Source organism: Corythoichthys intestinalis, chromosome 22 (assembly GCF_030265065.1).
Source record: "Corythoichthys intestinalis isolate RoL2023-P3 chromosome 22, ASM3026506v1, whole genome shotgun sequence".
NCBI classification, from domain to species: domain Eukaryota; kingdom Metazoa; phylum Chordata; class Actinopteri; order Syngnathiformes; family Syngnathidae; genus Corythoichthys; species Corythoichthys intestinalis.
This window is the reverse complement of record NC_080416.1, coordinates 1,986,660-2,013,680: the sequence shown is the minus strand read 5'-3', so window position 1 is coordinate 2,013,680 and position 27,021 is coordinate 1,986,660. Positions and strand designations below refer to the sequence as shown.

Below are 27,021 nucleotides of genomic sequence, written 5' to 3'. Positions count from 1 at the left end.
TTACGGAAACACTTTTGACGTCAACACGTGTGGAGGCTTGTTGGGAAGTTCACTTCAGTACGTGAGGCGTTGCATGCTCCAGCTTCGGAAGTAACAACGGCGTAGGTCGGTCGGGGTTTGTTGTGTATTTTCAATCGGAATCCACTTGATAGATGAGGACTCTGTTGCACATCTTCGATGGGGCACGGCTCACTTTTTATGATCTGATCCTTTAACGACCGTTCTAAAGGAGGAGGGTATTTTTCAGTAGGCCAAGAAGTTTGGAGGTTATTGTTCATACGCTGAACACGCTTGACAGATGCAAAGGCGACCGAAGGCTTGAGTGGAAGAAACATGATTTCCAGCAAAATCCAACCGGGGGCGTGCAGACTATGGTTTACTCGTGTAAGTACTTGTAAATACTTGTTTGCATGTGTCTGTAGTTGTGTGCTTAAGACGTACACAGTATTACTTGAAAAGTCAACTGCACACCTAGCCAGACTTGACAACTTGGTGTTGAATCAGGGGTTGCCAAACATTTCTGTTTCTGGGTCGCATTTTACTTTTTAAATGGTGTAATCAATCAAGTTATTTGTAATTCTGGTTTATTTTGTTTTATTTTATTCCTTTTTTTTTTTTAGTTCCAACTTCAAAAGTGTGTATAAATTGTCCAGTTACAATCAATACCAATCTAATCAGTAGTATATTTACTAAAAATTAAATTGTCCGTAGATACAGTGCTGGCCAAAAGTATTGGCACCCCTGCAATTTTGTCAGATAATGCTGAATTTCTCCCAGAAAATGTAATTACAAATGCTTTGGTAGTAATATCTTCATTTATTTTGCTTGCAATGAAACAACACAAAAGAGAATGTAAAAAAAAAAAAAAAAAAAAAAAAAAAAAAAAATCATTATCATTTTACACAAAACTCCAAAATGGGCTGGACAAAGGCCCATTTTTTCATGATTTTTCAAAGGGTATTGGGACCCTTTGAAAAATCATGTGATGCTTCTCTAATTTGTGTAATGAACAGGACCAGTTACTTACCTGTGGCGCATAACAGGTGGTGGCAATAACTAAATCACACTTGCAGCCAGTTAAAATGGATTAAAGTTGACTCACCCTCTGTCCTGTGTCCATGTGTGTACCACATTGAGCATGGAGAAAAGAAAGAAGACCAAAGAACTGTCTGAAGACTTGGGAAGAAACATTGCCAGGAAGCATGGGTAATCTCAAGGCTACAAGTCCATTTCCAAAGACCTGAATGTTCCTGTGTCTACCGTGCGCAGTAACATCAATAAGTGTAAAGCCCATGGCACTGTGGCTAACCTCCGTAGATGTGGACGGAGAGATTTCAACAAAAGATTGTGTGGACGGTGGCTAAAGAACCTCGACTAACATCCAAACAAGTTTAAGCTGTCCCGCAGTCCGAGGGTATCACAGTGTCATTTGTCGGCGTCTAAATGAAAAGAGACTCTATGCTAGGATATCCAGGAAGACCCCACGTCTGACCAAGCGACAAGAAAAAGCCAGGTTGGAGTTTGCCAAAACTTACCTGAGAATGCCAAAAACATTTTGGAAGAAGTCAAACGAACATGGTGGAGGTTCCCTGATGTTTCGGGGTTGCTTCGCTGCCTCTGGCACTGGACTGCTTGACCGTGTGCGTGGCATTATGAAGTCTGAAGACTACCAACAAATTTTGCAGCATAATGTAGGGCGCAGTGTGAGAAAGTTGGGTTTCCCCTCAGAGGTCATGGGTCTTCCAGCAGGACAATGACCCAGAACACTCTAGAAAATAGTTTGAGAGAAAGCACTGGAGACTTCTAAAGTGGCCAGACCTTAATCCCATGGAACACCTCTGGAGAGATCTGAAAATGGCACCCTTCAAATCTCAGACACCTGGAGCAGTTGGCCAACGAAAATGGTCTAAAATTCCAGCAGAGCATTGTAAGAAACTCAATGATGGATACCGGAAGCGGTTGTTTGCAGTTATTTTGTCTAAAGGTTGTGCTACCAAGTATTAGGCTGAGGGTGGCAATACTTTTGTCTGGCCCATTTTTGAAGTTTTGTGTAAAATGATAATAATTTTAAAAAAGTTGTATGCCATCTTTTCTGGACTATAAGGCGCACCTGACCATAAGCCGCCAGCCACCAAATTTGACATGAAAACGGCATTTGTTCATAGATAAGCCGCACTGGACTATAAGCCGCAGTTGTCCTCATTGTATTATGGGATATTTACACCAAAAGATATTAAATGGTAACACTTCATTTGACAATGGCATCATAAGATTGTCATGAGACCAAATGAACTACCATTAAGCTTTGAACCAATTGGGTGCAAAGCCTTATTATTTCTAAAAGCTTCATTTGGCCACCAATGCTCCCTTGGGGGAGACAGTCAACCTCTGCTGCCACCTACTTTCAACACTGTTGTCATCCAACATTCGTCCTAGCATGCATTGCGGCGCTACAGATGTAAAAACAATCAAAGTTCATGTCCTGTACTAATTATTTCTTCAGTTACTGTTCCAGTTGTTTCATTAATTGCTAGTTATGGTATTTGGTAGCATTTTCTTGGATAGTGGTGTCATAATACTGTCATAATTACATAACACTGTCATAGGCATTATTGAATGCTTATAATAGATGTCGGTTAGTGTCATCCAGCAAATTATCTCACTTTTGATCTGAGCTGGACATAAATGAAGTTAGTGACATAATATGCAACATGACACATTTTTGACATCTGTCATAATAATTCAGTCATGCCCATGATAGTGTCGTGTCATGTCATAATTATGACGTTCTTATGACAGTCTTATGATGCCGCTGTCAAACAAAGTGTTACCTATTAACCCAAATAAATCATCAAATAAGCCCCGCTGGACTATAAGCTGCAGGATTCAAAATGAGGGGGAAAAAGTAGCGGCTTATAGTCCGAAAATTAGGATACTCTTTTGTGTTTTTTCATTGCAAGCAAAATAAATGAAGATATTACTAACAAAGCATTTGTAATTGCAATCATTTTCTGGGAGAAATTGAGCATTATCTGACAGAATTGCAGGGGTACCAATACTTTTGGCCAGCACTGTAACTCAATGACTTATACTCAAAATAAAATTTCCTTCAGGTGACATCCAGACAAGAGCGGAGTATGTCCACCTTAGTGCCGCCGCAGCCCGTCCCCCCATTGAATCAGACCCTGCAAGCCTACTTGAGCAGCCTGGAGCCCCTGATACCCACCGATGAGCTTTCACACACCCGCAAAGTGATACGTGAGTTTGCTATGCGTGGAGGTCTCGGCGCAGAGCTCCAAAGGGGTCTAGAGAAGAGGGCAAGAAAGACCGACAACTGGGTGTGTATTTTGGCTTTTTCCTCACAGGGAGATGTGACATGCGCTACTGACTTACATGTCGGATAAAGCACAGAGAACGCTAACAATACAAAATTTACAAAACCATTAAAAAAAAATAGAGCAAATTTGAGCATTTTTGTTTCAATCTTCCCAAAATTTACTCAAGCAAGAGTATCAGTATTTCAAAATAATATTACTCAAGTAAAAGTAAAGGAGATAGTACCTTTTCTCCTAAGCACCGTCTGTTTGCGTTATTCTAACACACTTTATATAATCAATATTAGGGAATAGTATCTTTTCTCGTATTTACCGATCGACTGTTTGTATTACTCCAGGGGTGTCCAAACTTTTTGCAAAGGGGGCCAGATTTGGTGCGGTAAAAATGTGGGGGGCCGACTTTGGCTGACGTCCTTTACATAGAACAATATATTTAAGCCAATTTTAGCAAGCCATTCAGTGTGTCACATTTGCTTTATTATTTTTTCAAATGGAATAATTTCAACAATCTTACAACTAGTCTTCGTGGCGTTCTCTTTCGACTCTCGGGCCCTTGCAAAATACTGCTGCTGTGATATTAAACTAGCTTCAAGTTGCTTCAATTTCTCGCTGTGAATCTTCCCTGTAATCTTGCCGTACATGTCAGAGTGTCTTGTTTGGTAATATCGGCTAACATCGAAATCTTTAAAAACAGCGACTGTCTCTTTGTAAATGAGGCAGACACAGTTGTTGCGTATTTTAGTGAAGAAATAGTCCAATTTCCACCTATCCTTGAAGCGTCGGACATCACAGTCAACTTTCTTTCTTTTTTTGTCGATTGTCGCCATTTTAGAAAATGGAAGTAATGGGTCACACGGGGTAATGTTGCTTAGCCCTTCAATACCTGCACCATGAAGCAATTATCAGAGAATCCCAAAATTTGATAAATAGGTCCTAATGAAACCATTTTTTCAAATTTGTAAAAAGAAAAGTCAAAATGAATATGTGTAATAAGCACTCTAATATCTATAACCCATGCTAAATTATGTTTTTTTTTTCTCTCATAGAACCTGCACATGCATGTGTTGACTTGCATTCATCGTTTTTTTTTTGTTTTGTTTTGTTTTTTTCCAAAAAGAAATGTCAAAATTCTAAATTAGTCTCAAAATCATGAAATTTTAGGTGTATCAAATGTGATACATTTGGCAATAAAGGGTTAAAGTGCTGCTGCCTTTTAGTGGGTAAATTTGGAGCAGCATTTCGTGTGTAAGCTACTTCGTATGCTGGTTGCAGTACTTCTGACCAATTTATTAAGTCTGTTTGCGGGCCAGACGTTATTGATTTTATGACAGAGGCTGGGAGCCGGATGAAATTTGACCAAGGGCCGCATTTGGCCCCCGGGCCAGACTTTGGCCATGTCTGTATTACGCTGACACACCCAATATCAAATAAATAGCACTTATACTATAGTTTAAGGAAAACAAGGAGAATACTGTATATGGCATAAGAGATACATGACGCCATCTTATCACGGAAGCCCATCGTGTGCGTCATTCAGCTGACTGAGCAAGATTGACGCTGACAAGCCCACGTCTGCAATCCGCTCTCCCGGACAGTCCAGAAAAAATGGCGGGACGCCCTGTCCCAACACAAGGAAAACAAACACGCGATATCCAACTGAAAACACGACTGATAAGACTCCAAGAGCCCCTTTGTCGCTGAGGTGGCAAAATCCACAACCCTCGTTGGCCTGACAACAGCAACTCCCGAATCCTCCCGTCCAATCCACAAATAGACAATAATCTTAAACAACTGCCCATGGCTCACCCAGCGGGAGCCTTCAAAAGACAATGTTTAACGAAGCGTTGTCATTTTTCTCGGGAACCTTTTGTTGACCTGTGATAGGGTGAACTTGGCTCCCCGCCTGAGTTTTTCTATTTCGCCTTGCCGTTTTAATCGCTGTCGACCTGACTAAATTATCAACTTTTTTTCAGTGAGCCTTCATTAGACCATTCAAAATGGAGTCAGTACAAAGCGTTAAGACTAATGTGAACGCGCGGAGTTTGGCCTTCTGGCCAGATTGTTGGATTCTTGCTAGACTGGGCCGTTGGAGCTACACCAGCGCGGGTCTGGCAGTTCGGCTAGCACGATTCCGGCAGTCTGGCTAGAAGGTCAGATTCCTTCAGTAGTTTTACAAAGGATGTACTCAATTATAAAAAAAAAAAAGTCATTAGTGAAAAGAATACTTGAGTCATGAGTAACTGCTTCCAATGTCTGATTTTTTTTTTTTTTTAATACAATGTTTGTTTGTTTTTTTCCTCAGCACATCATCATCAAAATGAACTGTTATTATTATACTCTACCTATGACATGACCATATTAGGCCATAACAATACACCAAAATCTACAGAAATGAAACATCATCCTTCCAAAGAGCACGAATGCCCTTTGGTCGATAAACCATATTTCCTTCCAGGAAATTAAAACCATCACATCTCTGTTTTTCTGTGGTCAATCGGTGCCAAATAAAATCAGGGAGGGAGGTTGAAATCCGCTTTCAAGTCATGTTGTCAAATAGTTATTACTTTTTTTTTTTTTACAGAGCTTTAAACACAGCAGCACATGGTTGAACAGGCCGACATGATCATAGGACTTCCGACGGCAAACTTGCGTGTGTGGTCATGTGACTATTACGTCTGATTGGTATCATGGAGTCATGTGATTAGTGTTGCGATGTCTCGTTGGTGAAACTTAAAAAAATCTACTTAAGTAAAAAGTGGCGTGGTAAAATTACGCTTAGAAGTACGTTTTTCTCAGAAAGTTACTCAAGTAAATGTAACGTGTTTCTATTCACCTATGATTTTATGTGTACACCCCTTGTAGATGACAGACTGGTGGGTGCAGTGGGCCTATTTGGAGAGTCGCCTACCACTTCCTGTACACTCCAACCCGGCCATTTCTCTCCCCAGACGAGACTACAACGGCTGGAGGAGCCAACTGTTGTGAGTAAATGCTAACTGTATGTAGCTAACCTCTTTACTGAAGGAATGGAGTGCATTTTGAAACCTAATTTACACTGCTGGCCAAAAGTATTGGCACCCTTGCAATTCTGTCATATAATGTTCAATTTCTCCTCCAGAAAATGGTTGCTATTGCGAATGCTTTGGTAATAATATGTTCATTTATTTTGCTTGCAATGAAAAACACAAAAGAGAATGGGGGGAAATTTATTTAAATCATTATCATTTTACACAAAACTCCAAAAATGGCCCGGACAAAAGTATTGGCACCCTTTGAAAAATCATGTGATGCTTCTCAAATTTGTGTCATTAACAGCACCAATTATTCAACTGTGGCAATAACTAAATTACACTTGCAACCAGTTGAAATGGATTAAAGTTGACTCAACCTCTGTTCTATGTCCATGTGTATGGAATTCAGGTCTGGAATCATTGCTTTCCACTTTAGGAGTCTCCACTGCTTTCCCTCAAACCATTTATTTGTGCTTTTTGAAGTGTGTTTAAGTCATTGTCCTGCTGGGAGACCCATAAAGTCTGAGGGAGACCCAGCTTTCTCACACTGGGCCCTACAATATGCTGCAAAATTTGTTGGTAGTCTTCAGACTTCATAATGCCATGCACACGGTCAAGCAGTCCAGTGCCAGAGGAAGCAAAGCAACCCCAAAACATCAGGGACTGTGACTGTGGGGACCGTGTTCTTTTCTTTGAAGGCCTCGTTTTTTTTTCCCCTTTAAACTCTATGTTGATGCCTTTTCCCAAAAAGCTCTACTTTTGTCTCATCTGACCAGAAAACATTCTTCTAAAACGTTTTTGGCCTTCTCAGGTAGGTTTTGGCAAACTCCAGCCTGGCTTTTTTATGTCTCTGGGTCAGCAGTGGGGTCTTCCTGGGTATGCTACCATAGTCCCTTTTCATTCAGACGGCGACGAATAGTACAGGTTGACGTTGTTGTACCCTCGGACTGCAGGACAGCTTGAACTTGTTTGGATGTTAGTCGAGGTTCTTTATCCACCCTCCGCACAATCTTTCATTGAAATGTCTCGTCCACTTTTCTTTTCCGTCCACATCTAGTTAGGTTAGCCACAGTGCCTTGGGCTTTACACTTATTGATGACACTGCAACGGAGACACAGGAACATTCAGGTCTTTGGAGATGGACTTGTAGCCTTGTAGCCACAATTTTGCTTCTCAAGTCCTCAGACAGTTGTTTGGTCTTCTTTCTTTTCTCCATGCTCAATATGGTACATACATTGACACTGGACAGAGGTCGAGTCAACTGTAATCCATTTTAACTGACTGCAAGTTTGATTTAGCTATTTCCACTACTTGTTATGTGCCAGGAATAAGTAACGTGTTGTTAATTACACAAATTAGAGAAGCATCACATGATTTTTCAAAGGGGGCCAATACTTTTTGTCATTTTGGGAGTTTTGCGTAAAATGATAATGATTCCATTTTTATTCCAATTCTATTTTGTGTTTTGGCATTGCAAACAAAATAAATGAAGATGTTACTACCAAAGCATTTGTAATTGCAATCATTTTCTGGGAGAATTTGAGCACTATCTGACAGACTTGCAGGGGTGCCAATACTTTTGGCCAGCAATGTATGTTATGTAGGGTTCATCTGTAAGCCCAGTTGCGTAAATGAAAGGCAAAAATACAGCATTTTGTTTTTTTGTGTGTGTTTTTTTTAAAGGAACGTTTGTGAGTTAGATGTATATGTGTAGATGCATACACAGTGCTAACAAATGGTCCACCATTTTAGCTACTCAAGTAGGAGATTTAAGGCCGCCATTGGGAAAAAACAGTGATGCTATTCTTCCATAGGCATGCTACAGAAAAAAAAGTTATTTTAGGATTGTGTAATATTAGACTAACCGTATGTTTTGTTCCCTTTAGGTTTGCATCCAAACTGATCGCAGCGGTACTTGAATTTAAGGCCAAACTTGACGTGTAAGTCTCATATAGTGCTGTCCTGTTTATACACTTGGTGAAAATATTTCTTCATATTTCTGACTGCGCTGTGTTGAATTACACTGAAGCCTACAGTAAGCCGCTAATGACCGTGTAATCAGGCGCATTGCTATTTGTGCGTCGACCTTCAGCCCCGCTGGCACAGCCTGCCTGGGTATTCCTTTGCTGTATGAAGTTCATCTGTGCCTAAATATAGTCGCCCAGTATTTGTAATAGTATCAGTGCCACAGTAGTTTGTTTTTACACACATAAAAAGATCCTGATGGCTGTAAACTTTGTGTTGCTTATGAAGATAGCGTAGGAATTCCTCAATTTTGGGAGATTAAAAAAATGTTTTGGGCAATTTTGTTGCTGGAAGATTTGAATGAAAAATCACACAGATGAAAAAACAGTGTCTGCTTTAACTAAAACCACCCAAACATTTATATGTTTTCATATTTTAATGAGGATTGCATGCAAACAATGACAGAATTGGGAAAAGTAAGTGAACCCTCTGCCTAAGGACACTTACAGAGCTTTTAAAACCAATTTTTACCAAACAATTTAAGTCAGTTGTGTGCCCCCTGCCCAATCACTGATGAGTGGTTTAAAGCTGCCCTGCCCACTATAAAACACACACCTGCCAGGAAACGTCTTGATGAGAAGCACTGTCTGATGTGCATCATGGCTCCGTCAAAAGACCTGCAATCAAAGATTGTCGATTTGTATAAAGCTGGGAAAGGATACAAAATCATCTCTAAAAATCTGGATGTTCATCAATCGACAGTCAGAGAAGTTGTCTACAAATGGAGAGAGTTTGGCACTGTTGCTTCTCTCCCAAGGAGTGGCCGTCCACCAAAGATGACGCCAAGAGTTCAGTGCAGAATACTCAGAGAGGTAAAAAAAGAACCCAACAGTGTCTGCTAAAGACTTACAGAAATCCATTGCACTGTCCAATATCTCTGGGCACACATCAACTACTGTATATGTAAAACTATGGCCAAGAATGTTGTTCATGGGCGGACTCCACGGAGGAAGCCACTGCTGTCTGAAAAAAACATTGTTGCTTGTTTAATCTTCGCAAAAAGGCACTCGGACACTCCACAGAAGTTTTGGCAAAATATTTTGTGGACTGATGAAACCAAAATTGAATTTTTTGGGAGTGACACACAACGTCATGTGTGCAGGTAAAATGGAACAGCTCACCAACATCAACACTTTATCATCATCGTGAAGCATGGTGGATAGAGCATCATGATTTGGGGCTGTTTTGCTGCTTTAGGGCCTGGACAACTTGCAATCATTAATGGAAGAAGGAATTCAAAATGATGTTTTGCAGGAAAACCTGAGGCCGTCAGTCAGACAGTTGAAGCTAAAAACATGATGGATGCTGCAACAAGACAATGATGCAAAACACACTAGTAAATCAACTTCAGAATGGTTTCAGAAGAACAAAATACACGTTCTGGAGTGGCCAAGTCAAAGTCCAGACTTGAACCCCATTGAGATGTTTTGTCATGACGTAAAGACAGCGATACATACCAGACATCCCAGGAATCTGACTGAACTACAGCAGTTTTGTAGAGAAGAATTTGTCCTGATTAATGTGCCAGACTGATCTGCAGCTACAGGAAGCGTCTGGTTGAACTTATTGCTGCCAAAATATTAAATGTTAAATTAAATTCACTTACTTATTTTCCCCCTTCTGTCATTGTTTGCAAACTATCCTCATTAAAATATGAAAACCTATAAATGTTTGGGTGGTTTTAGTTAAAGCAGACACTTTTTTTCCTCTGTGTGATTTTGACAAAGATCTGATCACATCTGATGGTTTTTATGCAAAAAATGTGAGAAATTCCAAAAGGTTCATATACTTTTTCATACCACTGTATATGCATAACTAATACCTGCTCCCCTTAACAAACAATAATGTTAACAAACATTACTCTAGAAACTAGGCCTGCACAATATATCGTTTGAACATCGCCATCGCAATGTGCGGATGCGCAATAGTCACATCGCAGAATCTGCAACAGTTTTTTTTTTTTTTTTTTAATATGTAAACTTTTTTTATACTTCATAAAGGCAGCAAGTGTGCAGACTCCCTTTTATATCCAGTAAACCTAGATAAATGGCATGATATAAATTAGGGATGTCCCCGATCCGATCACGTGATCAGAAACCATGCCGACTGTGCCATTTTTCAGAGGATAGGAATCAAGTTAAAAGGATTGAGTTTATGATTTAAAAAATATCAAGGTAGTCCCCGGGATTTGAAGTACTGGACTTGAGCGATTTCGACTTTATGACGCCAGAGTCTCGCCCGCCATTTTGTCTCGTCGTTTTTTTTTTTTTTTTTGTCGCATAAACAGTACCTCATTGTACCTCACAGTATGTTTTTTTAAAATTTACTTCATTAATAATACGAGTTCTGTCATATGTACACTTATGTTCAAAATGACATGCCTTTTAGCAATAAAACCCTTGACACAAAACAGTTGATGTTCAAACATCCATCTAATCTGCTCAATATGGAAATTTAGTAGATTAAATTAGCCTAATTTGGCTAACAAAAGTCATCGAGCTTAAATGCCACGAAAGATAATGTATTTACAATTCTCATAGCAAATCGCTAACCCGAAACTCCAGAAACTGTAGCTGTAAACATAGTTACAAATGCATACACAAAAATATGTTAGCGGAAACAACTTACAGCCTTATGCGGGCAAAACCACGTACGTCGTGACCCAGGGACTACCTGTTACATGTTAATTCTTTCCAATTGTTTCAATATCGTTCAGTCATATCCCAAACAAGGCTATTCAAGTTATGAGGTGAAAATTCTTCTAGTTTTCATATCGCAATGTAATATCGCAATATATTGCAAGCCCCCCAAAAATCGCAATGATAGTTTTTTTCCAATATCATTCAGGCCTACTAGAAACCCATTAAAACTAGAAGGCTAAATAAAATTCAATTATTGCTTTGTTTACAGAGCAACGTCTCCATCCATTGAAACCCATTGTCAGTGGTGTCATAGCCACTTTAATCAAACTCTTATCTATTTTAGTGGACAGTTGCCAGTGGAATACATGCGTGGCAGGCCTTTATGTATGGAGCTCTATCCACTGCTCTTCTCTTCATGTCGCATCCCGGGGCCTAAACACGACCACGTCGTGCACCACAGAACCTCTCGACGGTCACCGAGCCACATCACTGTGGTCAGGAACTATCAGGTGAGCAAAGTTGAGCTAATTTATCCACACTAGTCACATTTGCTGACCATTACTTTCCATCTTACATTGCAATTTGCTTGAATGAATAGATCCAGTATAAACGAACGTCTCCATATACTGCATATGTAACTGTTAGGGTTTTTCCGATCATGTTTTTTTGCTCCCGATCATTTTAGTTTGAGTATCTGCCGATCCCGATATTTCCCGATCCGATTGCTTTTTTTTTCTCCCGATTCAATTCCAATCATTCCCGATAATTTTTCCCGATCATATACATTTTGGCAATGCATTAAGAAAAAAATGAATAAAACTCGGACGAAAATATACATTCAACATAAGCACTCTATTTGTTTATTATGACAATAAATCCTCAAGATGGCATTTACATTATTAACATTCTTTCTGTGAGAGGGATCCACAGATAAAGACTTGTGACTTTGTAAATTGTGACTAAATATTGCCATCTAGTGTATTTGTTGAGCTTTCAGTAAATGATACTGTAGCCATGCCCAAATGCATGATGGGAAGTGGAACCATGACTGTGCGTAGTGCTACCAATTGATATATCTTCTCTGCGTTGGGAAATAACATAAGGTGTTAAGAAAAAGATCATTTGCTACCTTGCCTCCCCCCATTGCTTCCTTTGATATTTCTTTTTATAGGGAGAGGGATTGCTAGGCTTTAACCAATTAAAAAAAGGCTCCAAAAGCTGCCAAAATTCACTCTACTCATTTTACGCTGTCTTTTATCTCTCTGTAGGTAAAACGGCGCCATTACAGATTAAATGCGACAATGCGTGAGTGGGTCGTGCAGTGCATGCATTAATTGCGTTAAATATTTTAACGTGATACATTTTTTAAAAAATTAATTACCGTCGCAATCGGGATAAATTTGATAACCCAACCTTAAGCCTAAACTAAAGACTCTATCATATTATGTCTGTAACGTTAAATACAATTAGAAAAAGATTTAATTAAAAAATATATATATATTAAAAAAAGGCATATCCGATATTTTTTTGCCGATTCCGATACTTTGAAAATGACGTGATCGGACCCGATCGATTGGCATCTCTAGTAAGTGTAACTATATATGATATATTATTTTTTTTGGGTTGAAAAAAAATTTGTGGGGATGTCCTAATCTGATCACTTGATCGGAAAGCGGACTGATCGCGCCATTTTTCAGAAGATCGGAATCGGGTGAAAAGGATCAGGTTTTTAATTTAAAAAATATATACTTATTGATTTTCAGCGTCATGCTCGCACAGCGCCACACCCTCCCTCCTGCTAAGCAGTGCAGCCAAACTGTCCATCTTGCGTTTGGTACTTAAAGCAACACTAGATGCAAAACTTTAGACACCTTTGTCATCTTTCTGGAAACCAATCACATTGAGAAGGTAAACGACAAACGTGGCAAATGGTATTCCAGTTTTTCCAGCTGGATGTGTACAACAGCGACGGCTCCCGCCTGACGGAAAGCCAGATTCACGCGCAGCTGCTGAGGATCAGGTCTCAGTCCTGGAAGACGGACAAGGAGCCAATGGGCATCCTGACAAGTGAACATCGACACATATGGGGCCAGGCCTACAACCGCCTGCTGAATGGTAGATGCCGTATCTTAAAATATCTACACATTATGTTATTGCCAACAAATCGGTACTGTACGCTTTTGGAAATCAGGATTAAAATGGTGTGTGTAAGAATTGTCCATTTACATATTTTTGGTTTTGTCCTTTGTGCCTTTTTGTCTCTGTGACCCAGACAAACTGAACCGTGAATCAGTCCGGTCGATCGAGAAGGGTCTTTTCTCGCTCTGTCTGGATTCTCCAGTTATGAGGATATCAGATGAGAAGTATGCACAAAAAACACTTCTATTTTGATTAATAACATTCACTACCATTGACGGCTATTGATAGCAAATGGTCATGTCAACTGAAAAAAGCTGGCAATGAATGATTTGTAATTGCTTGCTTGCTAGGAAACAGAACATCAGTGTATGAATAAGGTGTTTTACCACCATTGTAACATATGCTGAAACAACTTCAAAAAGTACTTTGAGTACTTCATGAAAGAATGCGCTTTATAAGAGGCTGCAACTTTGTTCCACAGATATGCTAGCCGCAAAGCAGCCCAGGTTCTTCACGGTGGCGGGACCTTCTCCAACAGTGGCAACCGCTGGTTTGACAAAACTCTTCAGGTGAGAGACCAAGCTGCTCGGGGTGAACATGAACAAAAGATGAAATGACTCTCAAGGCCAGTTTGTTGACTTTATGTGTTTGTACAGTTCGTGATTGGCGAGGACGGATCCTGGGGTCTCCTGTATGAACAAGCCACGGCTGAAGGGCCACCCATAGCGACACTGCTGGATTTTATCCTGCACTACTGGTAATAAGAGCTATATTAACCTAATATGTGATATGTAATTATTCAATGTCCTCTTAAGGATTCAATTGTAAAAAGTAGGCCTTGTCATTATTGACAACCCTAGTACTTAATACAGTGATCCCTCATTTTCGCGATTAATGGGTTACCAACCCCCCCCGCGAAAATTCTAAATCTGCGAAATAGAGGCGGAACTTATTTACATTTTTAAAAATTATGTGTTCAATGTATTTATTCAGATTTAACAACATTGGAAAGAGATACATATAGGACATGTCACCCTCTCCCCCCAAAAAAGTCTAATTACAAAAACAAAAAACTTATTTGTATATTTTAATGTTTCTAATCACTGCAAATGTAACTGCAATTTCTGGAGAAATTACTTTGGGGCTTTGTTCGGTGGAGATACAGATCTTAGCCCCGCCCAGATTGGTTTGGGGACATTTCGGGGACAATATCAGGTCACTTCCTGTTGGTTTGGGGACATTTGGGGGACAGGTCCTGGTCATATCAGGTCATTTAGGGACATTTGGAGGGTGTGTTCTGGTCATATCAGGTCATTTGGGGGGGGGGGGGGGGGGTCCTGGTCATATCAGGCCATTTGAGGGACGTGTCCTGGTCATATTAGGTCATTTGGGGACATTTAGGGGACATGTCCTATTGATATTTGGTAATTTCCTGTTGATTTGGGGACATTGTTTTTTTTTTTTTTTTTTTTTTTTTGCCATTGAAAATGAGTGGGAAATTTGGATGTCCATGGCCGTCCGTCAATGGCATCAACTTACATTTGCGTCAAGGGAATCCAAGTACATTGGCATCAATAGAATCGACAAACATGGCCGTCAATGGTATTAACCAAAGTAAATGCCATTGGTAATGAATGGGAAATTTGGACGTCCATGGCCGTCAATGGCATCGACTTCCATATGCGTCAATGGAATCGGGGACATTTGGGGGACACTTCCTATTGATATCGGGTCATTTCCTGTTGATTAGGGGACATTAGTTTTTTTTGCCATTGGAAATGAATTGGAAATTTGCACGTCCATTGCCGTCAATGGCTTCGACTTACATATGCATCAATAGAGTCCAAGTACATTGGCGTCAGGAGAATTGACATGAATGACCGTCAATGGTATCTATGCAATGTAAATGCCATTGGAAATGAATGAGAAATTTGGAGATCCATGGCTGTCAATGGCATCAACTTACATATGCGTCAATGGAATACAAGTACAGTGGTACCTCTACATACGAATTTAATTCGTTCCAGGACCTTGTTTGTAAGTCGAAATGGTCGTATGTCGAGCAGGATTTTCCCATAGGAATACATTATAATTCCATTAATTCGTTCCAAAGCCTAAAAACATACACTAAATTCTTAATAAATACTGCTGGCACTGTTACAAATGGCAATTAAACATAGAAAAACAAATATGTTATCAATAAATAATTCAGAATAATATAATAATAAGAAGAATAATTAATAATTATTCCTGTAAATAATGTAACGAATCGGATTCTAATATGGCGGACACTTTTTACTGTCCCTGAACGCACCGCGAAGCTGACGTCTCAGTGAGATAGGTCGGTGCGGTAGAGATAATACTTTCGTTTTCTTGAGAGCAGTCAACTGCATAAGACAATGGGCGTTTTGTGTTGGATAAGTTCTTAAATAAATGATAAAAACGTGACGAAGCTGGCGATTTCCTTGGCAATGTTACCACAATAATAATTGTCACCTTAACTTATAAATAGTGGCGAACGGTGGTCGGAAGAGGACCATGGAGCTGTAATGTTGAGCCAGTTCAGGTACGCGCACCCCAAGCTCATATTTTTCTATAACTTGCATCTTCATTTCAAAGGTAAGCATCACTTTTTTCCTTGTTTCTCCAACTGTATCAACTTTTTTTGAAAACTGTGTTGATTTCTCACACAAGAAAATCCACCGTGCGTTCGTTTGCAGTGCTGTCATGTCGTCGTATTTCGAGCAATTCGTCGGATGTAGAAACAAATGGCGGCTCAAATTTTACGTCGGATGTCGAAAAGATCGTGTGTCGAAGTGATCGTATGTAGAGGTACCACTGTAATTGGCATCAATAGATTCAACATACATGGCTGTCAATGGCATCAATGCAATGTGAATGGAAAATTTGAACGTTGCATCCCATTAAAAATGAAACGGAAAGTTTTTTTTTACAAATTTCTTGGGAACCGTAAATTTTATATATATACAAATTCACACAAAAATACACACGGTCCCAGGCTTCAACTGGGACCGTGTGCTTTGGTCAGATGAGACCAAGATTGAGGTTTATGGCAACAAACACTCTAAGTGGGTCTGGCGGGCCACGAAAGATGCGCATGCTGATAAGCACCTCATACCCACTGTGAAGTATGGGGGTGGGTCAGTGATGCTGTGGGGCTGTTTCGCTTCCAAAGGCCCTGGGAACCTTGTTAGGGTGCATGGCATCATGAATGCTTTGAAATACCAGCACATTTTAAATCAATATCTGTTGCCCTCTGCCCGAAAGCTGAAGATGGGTCGTCAATGGGTCTTTCAGCAAGACAATGACCCTAAACATATGGCCAAATCTACACAGAACTGGTTCACCAGACACAAAATCAAGCTCCTCCCATGGCCATCTCAGTCCCCAGACCTTGTTTTGTCGGCAAAAGGGGGTTGTACAAGGTATTAACACCAGGGGTGCTAATAATTGTGACACACATTATTTGATGTCAAATAATTTTTTTCTTAATGTGGGATTTTTTTCCCCACTGAATGAGTGCACTTGTATTGAAGGTTGGGTTTTTCTCTTTTTTACATTAAGGTCCCATATTATTTGAATTAAAAAAAAATATTAGAAGCTAAAAAACACATCTTTTTCAGGGGTGCCAATAATTATGGAGGGCACTGTACATTTACTATGCGCATTTGTGTTTTTTTCCTCATTTGCAGTGAAACTCCAGACACTAGGAGAACACCACTGGTCCCACTCCCAATGCCCAAGAAGCTATACTTCCATATAGACAGAGAAATCAAGAGAGACATAGAAAATGCCAAGCAGAACCTTGATATGTAAGTTACATAACTTGGATAACAATTTAAAGTATTTGCAGTCTTGATACCTAGAAGAAAAGACTTATCTAGCTGTACGTAGTCGACCCTAGCTTTTGTGCATTTTAAATCACAAAAGCATGTTTAAAAAGTCTGCTAAGAAAAATCACTAACCTATTTTCTCAATATATTTCCAGACTAATCAATGACTTGGATGTGAATGTCTTCAACTTTAAAAAGTTTGGCAAAGACCTTCCCAAAAAACACAAAATGAGTCCCAACTCCTTTATCCAGGTGGCTCTGCAGCTGGCCTACTACAGGTAAAGAAACTGACATTCAGCTGTATCGTTACGTATATTCTAGGGCTGTCCCAAACGACTAATTTTCTCCCGATTAGTCAGCCGACTATTTTTACGATTAGTCGACTAATCTTATTTCAAAAAAAATTTTTTTTTTTTTTTTTTTTTTTTTTTTTTACTAATTTAGCAATGAAATTTTTTGGGACGCTTGTCAATTCACAAAAACATTTTGGAACACTTAAATTCTAGAATAAAGTACAAATAAACAGATAAATAACAATAATAAATCACAAATAATGAGTTAAAATGCTGATAGAATTAACTTGTGCAAAAGAATGGAATGTAAACAGATTCAGAACACTGACTTCACCTTTCCAAAATGATTTAAAACAATTCTTAAAAAAATACCTAGCATTAATATTATAGTATACTGTAGTACTATATATAATAGTATTATAATAATTATTCATTGCCAATCAGAATTTTCATAAAGGGTGTCATTTTAAAGGTATTCTTAAGGCCGAGTTATACTTCCGCGTCAGACCTACGCCGTCAAGGAAGAATCGAGTTACGACCCTACGCCGTAGCCTGACGCGCACCTCTCGATTTTTCTAACCTTCGCGTCGCGTAGACGCGTTGACGTAGCGAAAACGGACTGTGATTGGTCCGCTCAGACTGTTGTTTCCGGGCGAAAACACCGCCATTGTAGAATAGAATCAAACATTATTTTCTACACGCAAAAATGCACCAAGCCGACGGGAGTATCATCGAAGAGCAAGTCTCGTCAAGAAATTATTATTGTGACTGCCAAATGGCAAGGTCGGCGATCGAAAAAATAAATAAATGGAAGAACCACCGAGACGTGGGTGGTTGGAATCGAGTGGCCACACGAAGCGGTGACACAGTCGGCCAAAAACTGCCAACTTTTTATCACTTTATGTCGTATTTTTGGTTGGTGCACTTCATCATTTACTGTGTACATATGTTTCAAGTATATGAAGAATAAAGCACAGATTTTGTGTCAAAAGAGTTGTTTTGATCTTTAATTTTCAATAACAGACAGTTCACACACACAATACATCATCACTGATTGAGAGTGCCTCGGTGCTTTTTATGATAACCTTAAAATCAAGCCTCCCAACGCAGTTTGGGAAGTTCCCTAGACGCCAGAAATCTGCTATGGCTTCCCACTGGCTGGTTGTAGGACACGGCAAACAAATCAGGCTGGAGGGCTTTGCAGACCTTGAACGCAGTGCTCGACGCCAGTTTGAAGCTAGCCGCCACAGCTAGCTCTCTCCACCCGAGTCTAAAACTCTCTGTGCGGCATCAAAAGTCGGCCAGACCGCCTCGAAACCGTCTTCTGCGTCGCCTGCCCGTCAACATTTGTATGTTCAATATTTATTCAGTGTTGATGAGCAGAATATTTACTTTCAAGAGTTCCATCTTGCATTGTTTATTTTTTTCTCCGACTAGCGGAAGTAAACCAGCATGCCCCAAAACCGTACAAACATAACGCCACATCCCTCTAGTGGCTTGGCGGTGAATTACAGAGCAACACGTTCCCTCACCGCAGAACTATCGAATGTCGAATGACGCCGTAGTCTTTACGCCGTCACCGCAACGCGGGAGTATAACTCAGGCTTTAGTGTAGAATCTGAAGTATGTGGGATTAACTCCAGAAATCGTTATTTATATGACGAACATTACATGCTTTTATTATGAAATGTTCACCGGAAGTGCGTTCGCTAAACCGCTAATTTAAGCTTTACTCTCCGCAAAAAAAGCACTTTTTGTCATTGCATGTGTTGTCAGCAATAGATTTTTTTCCTTTTGCAAATGCTGTTAACCAGTGATTTTTCATGTTTGAAGTGTCACCTTTTAACTGCAAGTTTTGGAGAAGGATGCCTGTTTTATAGCCGGCTAAAGTAGGTCGTCTTTTTTCCCCATTCACCTCAGTGTAGCAATGCTAACGTATATAGTGTTTAATATAGATGTGTTTTCTTATTTTGTATGTCTGAACTTTAATTTTACAGCGTGTTGATGAGAGAAAAGAACTGGAGTCTCATATGCCATCAGCATGCACGCACGCGCGCGTGCGAAGCGATAAAACGCAGCCGTGAAAATGACTGCCCTCATTTTTATTTACCATGCGATAAATATACTCATTGCATAGCGCGACAGGCTTAGCAACTTCAATAAAACGTGTCATTAGTTAGTAAGACGGACTTACAATCTCCTGTCGTTATCCTTCACGGCTGACGTGCAGCCAAGCTTGGCATTGAAGAGACGGGACAGTGTACCCTCCTTTGTTTCTTTAAAAATAAGTCAATGTTTTGGACTCTGGTGCGCTTTTTTGGCTTTGTGCCACTTTCCCCGCTTGCATACCAAGCGTCCGACATTCTTAACTTTCCATGCATATATTTTTTTAACCCTTCATTAACCGTCGACGGGATGTTGTGCTCATCGACGGATTTACGTCATCGATGACGTGACTAGTCGGGACAGCTCTAGTATATTCTGCCACTTTTCTACACATACAGTCAAGTGAAAACATTAGGACACCCCATTGAATATTCAGTTCTTTGTTAAGATATGTTTACATATCACTGTCTGATCTTTGTTTTTCCTTTATCTCTGGAAAAGAAAGTGATTGAATTGCAGGTAAAAAACAAAAATTAAGAAAAATGCATATTCTAACTGAGGAAAAAGTTAGGAAACCCTACCACCTAAATGCTAGTGTTACCCCTTAACTGAATATTAAATGGGATGTCCTAATTTTTTCACATGACTGTAATTTAACCGGATTTTACATTTGTTTGCTACTTTTGAAAAGGAGCGGATGCTTTCATTGCCTGAAAATCGCATTTGTCCGCCTTCATCATATTTGTATTTATTTCATTATTTCCTCTACTAATGTGAGAGCAAAAGTAACTGTAATTGCTTTATGAGTTCTATTGACAACACACCTTCATCAGAATTGAAGGTAATGGTGTCATTTTGACCTGCGCTGCCAGCACAAGTACTGTTACGAACACCATTTTTTTATTATTATAGCATGTAGTCCACTACAGTATTTCTGCAGCAGCAAACACAGAGATGGAAATATGAAACCATTGTATAATGCATAAACAATAAAACACAATACTTCCAAGAACTACGCATGCAATCTAATAACAACCTGTATAAAATATTTAGCACATTACAAAACACAATCATAGACTTCATAATGTATTGACGGCTCAGATCGGTCATGCACTGCGCCTCGCATTCAAGTAGGGGGCCGCTCACATCAAGAGGAGCTATTCACAAACACGCAGCGCCTAATGCCAGATTTCTGTTGAAAAAGTACGCAAGCCGTACCGCATACAAACAAGAAGAATTGTCTTAAAAGTGATTTGTTCGAAGATTTAAGGTAACTATTATATTGTTCGTACCATGCATGCGTTTTGAAACGTTGTGAAAAAAATCAATGGGAGTAATTAGCCGCTACTACATTGGCGTCATAGTTTGCAATATTTATGGAAAATAAATGCAAACTGCACGTTTTTTTTGCTTTTAACCAATAATCAATACTGTTTTACATCCATATCTATTAAGAATTCGGGGATTAGCATTTATGCAGAAGAATTTTCACCGGAAAAGCTCTGCTTACATCAGGCGTCCGCTAGCTACATTGACTAACAGACTAGCATTGAACTTCGACATATTTACGTAAAATAAACACTAACTGCACTTTTTTTTTGCTTTTAACCAAGAATCGAGACTGTTTTACGTCCATATCTATAAAGAATCTGGGGGTTTAAGCATTTATTCACAAGAATTTTCACCGGAAAAGCTCTGTTTACATTAGGCGGTCGCTAGCTACATTCACTAACAGACTCGCATTGTACTTCGACATATTTACGTAAAATAAACCCTAACTGCACTTTTTAATTTTTTTTAATTTTTATTTTAACCAAGAATTGAGACTGTTTTACGTCTATATCTATAAAGAATCAGGGGGTTTAAGCATTTATTTACGAGAATTTTCACCGGAAAGGCTCTGTTTACATCAGGCGGCCGCTAGCTACATTTACTAACAAACTAGTATTGCACTTGGACATAATAAGGTAAAATAAAAGCTAAATGCACAGGTTTTAAAAAAAATGTTTTTTTCTTTTAACCAAGAATGGAGACTGATTTACATCCATACCCATAAAGAATTTGGGGATTTAAGTTTTTATTCACAAGAATTTTCACCGTAAATAGCTCTTTGTCTGTGATTCCACTCGGTCAGCTTTGACACCATCGCCAGCAATGAAGGTCCCCTCTTTATCAGCCCATGTCCCGTAAGTCTATGAGGCAATTCAGTTTCAGCTCTATTTTTTAGACATTGCAATTGTGTTCAACTATGCTGAGCTCATCCCAAGCCCATAAGATTGCCTAATAGTTTTGACATTGAAGCTAAAATGTAGCATTGTGCAAAAAATGCATTTATACTAGGGCTGTCAAACAATTAAAATTTTTAATCGAGTTAATTACAGCTTAAAAATTAATTAATTGCAATTCAAACCATCTATAAAATATGCCATATTTTTCTGTAAATTATTGTTGGAATGGAAAAATAAGACACAAGACGGATATATACATTCAACATACGGTACATAAGTACTGTATTTGTTTATTATGTATTAACATTCTCTATTCTCTTACAGCGATCCATGGATAGAAAGACTTGAAGTTCTTAAAAGATAAATGTTAGTACAAGTTATTGAAATTTTATATTAAAACCCCTCTTAATGTTTTCGTTTTATTAAAATTTGTAAAATTTTCAATCAAAAATAAACTAGTAGCTCACTATTGTTGATGTCAATAATTACACCATGCTCACTCATAGTACTAACCCGTAAAATCAGTTGGACCCAAGCGCCAGCAGAGGGCGCCAAACACCAAAAAACAAGTAACAAGCGGACATTACACTGTACTGTCATTTTAATCTGTTTGAGCGGGGTATATGCGTTAATTGCGTCAAATATTTTAAAGTCATTAATTTAGAAAATTCATTACCGCCTGTTAACGCGATATTTTTGACAGCCCTAATTTATACCAAATTATTTTAAGATTGGAAAATATCCCTTTGAAACATAAAATATGCATTCTACAGCCAGTTTAAGTTGCACATGTGTACATAATGAAATGTCCAATTGGTGTACAAACAGTGCGTAGGTGTGACCTCCAGGGCTGAGAGCAGTTTTTGTTGTTTCAAAATTTAATCTTTAGCAAACAAAGTTGAAAAAGAATAATCCATACTCTGTGTGCCGTTTAGTATTTGTAGATGTTTTCTGTTTGTGTTGCTAGAGTTCACGGAGAAGTGTGCGCTTCCTGCGACATCGCCTCTCAGCGGATGTTTCGTAAAGGAAGGACCGAGTACATCCGCTCGCCTTCAACCCAGACGCTTAAATTCATCCTTGCCTTTATCGACCCATCGGTGTCGGTGAGCGGATATACCTCTCTTATTTCAAATGCCTTCTTTGAGATAAGAAAACTATTGCTATACTATTTTTTTCTTGTGGTTGGTTCAGCGTGAAGCCAAGCTCCAATTATTGACTGAAGCGATTGATGCCTACTCTGCTCTGACTGATAAGGTAACACAGCTAATGTAGTACCTTGACTTTGGCGTACGTACCCTAAGTGACAATACGTAGACGTGAAGTGCAACTCTCATACAAGCACTCTATGCAGGTAGTTAAAGGACACGGCATCGACAGACACCTGCTGGCGCTTAAGTTGCAGGCCATTGAAGAGGGACTGAGTGTTCCCAAAATCTTCATGGATACTGCCTTTGGCCTAGCGACTCATTGGAAACTCCGAACCGGACAGGTGCGTTTGTCTAAATTTACATTTGTTGATTTTGGAAATTATAGTTTATTTTGATTTAAAGGGACTGTACAGAGTTTGTCACTTTTTTTACTCACGGCTGCCACCTCTGGCCTAAAGTGTAACTGCAGCCTGTGTTACGCTCGCATGCTTGTACGAGCGTGAACATAAAGCAAGGACCGTTTGGCCTATCAGATCAGCACCAAAAAAATGCAAGCGTGATTATTTACTGTTAGTAGCAAGTCTGAAGTGGGTTGGAAAAGTGTTTTTACCAAGCACAGACAAGGGTGCTGCCCAGGGGACCTGAAGTCTCTCTATTGAAGATAGCAAAGGCCTTTTTGGGGCAGTCTTAGTTCTAATGTTAGGGCTCTGTGTACTCATTGGGGCATTGGTGGAGCATTCATGGAGGAGAACAGTATTTTAGATTAACAAAAAATCAAAAAAAATCTAAGAAGGTTTTCCAATATATTGCCTATAAAATCGGCGAACAAAAGTGTTTTTAAATTATATCAGATAATATTAGTATCAGTTTTTATTATTAGGTTTGGGCCAATAGGCTTTTTGCCTTCAAAGTGAATATAGAAGCTTTCTGCCTTAGTACAAGGGCTGGTCACAGTTTAGCACAACAGTTATGCTAATTGACCATTGGATTTCTCCAAACTAAGATGCTTTGGATTGGTTGTTTGAGAAGACTATTTGCATTCATAGTGCAAAAATTGAATGAACAATAAATGATTGAATAATAATGAATTATAAACTCAGGACTACGTTACCAGAAAGAAATAGTCACTAAGAAAACGAGAGAAATAATAAAATGCAAAAATCTGTGGAAAAGCCTTGCAAATTGGATCTTGTCATTTGGGGACATTTCGGGGACAATATCAGGTCACTGCCTGTTGATTCGGGGACATTTGGGAGACATGTCCTGTTTATATCAGGTCATTTGGGGACATTCGGCGGACGTGTCCTGGTCATATTAGGTTATTTGGGGACATTTGGGTGCGTGTCCTAGGGGTATCACGTTATTTGGGGACATTTGTGAGGCGTGTCCTAGTCATATCAGGGCATTTGGGGACATTTGGGGGGGCTTCCTGGTCATATTAGGTCATTTGGAGACATTTGGGGCCTGTCCTAGTCATATCAGGTCATTTGGGGACATTTGGGGGACACGTCCTATTGTTATCTGGTCATTTCCTGTTTATTTGTGGACATTTGTTTTCTTGCCATTGAAAATGAATGGGAAATTTGGACGTCCATGGCCGTCAATGGCATCTACTTACATTTGCGTCAATGGAATCCAAGTACATTGGCATCAACAGAATTGACATACATGGCCGTCAATGGCATCTGTCTAAGTTGGCCTCAATGTAATGTTAATGCCATTGGAAATGAATGGGAAATTTGAACGTGCATGGCTGTCAATGGAATGGACATCCATATGCGTCAATGGAATCCAAGTACATTGGCATCAACAGAATTGACATACATGGCCGTCAATGGCATCTGTCTAAATTGGCCTCAATATAATGTTAATGCAGTTGGAAATGAATGGGAAATTTGAACGTCCATGGCCGTCAATGTCATAGACATCCATATGCGTCAATGGAATCAGGGACATTTGGTGGAAACGTCCTTTTGATATCTGTTGATTTCCTGTTAGTTTGGGAACATTTGTTTTTTTTTCCTATTGAAAATGAATGGGAAATTTGGACGTCCATGGCCGTCAATGGCAGAGGTCTAAATTGGCCTCAGTGCAATGTAAATGCCATTGGAAATTAATGGGAAATATGGCCGTCCAAATTTCCCATTCTTTTCCAATGTCATTGGCATTGCATTGACGCACAATTCAAATGAGGGCTATGCACGTCATTGCCATTGACGGCCATGTACGTCGATTCTATTGATGCTAATGTTCTTGGACTCCATAGACGCATATGTAAGTCAATGCCATTGATGGTTATGACCTAATATGACCAGGACACCACCCCCAAATGTCCCCAAATGACTTGATATAACCAAGACATGTCCCCCAAATGTCCCCAAATCAACAGGAAGTGACCGGATATTGTCCCCAAAATCAAGGGCGTAGGTTTGCATAGGGACCGTCGGGACATAACACTACCAACTTTTCAGGATCCTCAAATTGTCACCACCAACTTTCAGGCAACCTTATTTGTATTGTATAATGAGTTCAGTTATGTAAGTAATTTAGATTGTCTTTTGTTATGTTTTAAAGATAGAATTGACCCTACTATTATTAAGTGATATTTTTACATTATTTTTTTTAGACTTATATTTACCCCTTTTCACTTGCTGAATGTGCCAGACCGTTATAATTTTATTTAACCTCATATGCACGTTGGATTGGCTGATGCCATGCCCCCCCCCCCCACACACACACATACATACACATGCACACCCACACAGCCCCAACAAAAATACAACATGTCGACAACATACCGCCTCCTCCGACCCCTTTGAAGAGGAGGGATATTAGAAGTTTTTTTCGGCCAGCAGCAGCTACTGTAAGGAATGTAAAAGACGTCAGTGTTGTGGACATGGGAAACATCACTAATTTTGCTACTGAAAGTCCGACCTGCATCAGAGTTAGCATGACATTAAACTGTGTGAACATGCTAACCTGCAAAACTCAAGTGGGAAGCTGCTTAAAGAGGAATGTCCTGTATGTGTTTTCTGCTGTTAACGTTATGATTTTTTTTCAGTTATATTTATTAATTTAGACAGACAATGTTGGGTGGTCTAAAGAAAAATGTTTTTTTTTTTTTGCATTCCTGGACAGTTAAGAAATTATTCATAAGTTTGTATTTATTGTGTATGTTGAATTTGCTAATAAAGTAGTTCAGTAGTTTTGGAAAACAAAGGTTTGAATCAAACGGTGTATAACCCTGAACCAATACACATGAAAGTTAGTATAGGTCAAAACTGATTTATTTTTGCCTTGATCATTTGGCCTATCAATTAATTAGGTTCATTTTCATGAGAAATGTTGCCCTGACCCCCGTTCACCCAATCTGTTTGGGTTAATAATGTTCCTTCCTAAGCAAAAAGTGTACATGCAGGTTATGCTGTTACATCGTCCCTACCAATGTTCAGACGAAACCTACGCCCTTGCCCGAAATGTCGCCAAATCAACCTGGGCGGAGCTAAGATCTGTATCCCCACACAGCAAAGACCCAGAGTAATTTCTCCAGAAGTTGCAGTTTCTAGTTACAATTGTGAACATGGCTTTTTGTATGTATTTGTTTTTACTCCCCAAGCTTACTATAATTGTCGTTATCCCTTTAGGTGCCTGCAAACACAGATAGCGTGATGTGCTTTGGGCCCCTGGTCCCTGACGGTTACGCCATATGCTACAACCCTCAGTCTGACCACGTCCACTTTTCCATAACTGCCTTCAACTGTTGCGAGGAGACCAATGCAGAAACTCTGGGTGTCGCCGTCAGAGAAACCCTCAGCCAACTCTACGAGCTACTGGAGCCTACTGTGTAGCGTGGCAACAAGCTGGAGTGTTTCGATTTGCGCTCCTCTGTTATCTTAAGCAACACAAACACAAGAATGTCAGTGTTTATGAAGGTTAAGTTCTTGAATGTTTGCATTCGTAGCTGCACGTCACGCTCTTATGTGAAAAGAAATCGCATTAACACTTCAGCGTGAATCTCAGACAAAGCGTTTGTATGTATAGTATGTTGCACTGTTGTCACCATCTCTTCAGAATCGTTGGTCACTTGATGTGTTTGAACTTTGAAGGACCAAAATATGGGGGAGCAAATTTCTGATTGTAACTAATGGTGTTGTTGCATGAATAAAGCATGCGTGACACATTTTGTAAGGGATGTTAACGCACAATTTGTTGGTTTGGTTAATAAAGCTCATTTTATTGC

The 27,021-nt window shown here is 39.5% G+C and overlaps 1 protein-coding gene across 1 annotated transcript; it reads left to right on the top strand.

The window, feature by feature from the left end:
* On the top strand, nt 1-27,021 carry cratb (carnitine O-acetyltransferase b). Its single transcript, XM_057828544.1, has 15 exons — nt 1-384; nt 3,114-3,338; nt 6,198-6,316; nt 8,233-8,286; nt 11,357-11,522; nt 12,954-13,128; nt 13,286-13,376; nt 13,634-13,721; nt 13,809-13,909; nt 16,866-16,985; nt 17,162-17,284; nt 22,601-22,736; nt 22,825-22,887; nt 22,985-23,122; nt 26,426-27,021. The coding sequence occupies exons 1-15, from the start codon at nt 334-336 to the stop codon at nt 26,627-26,629; spliced, it is 1,854 nt and encodes a 617-aa protein (XP_057684527.1). The 5' UTR covers nt 1-333; the 3' UTR covers nt 26,630-27,021.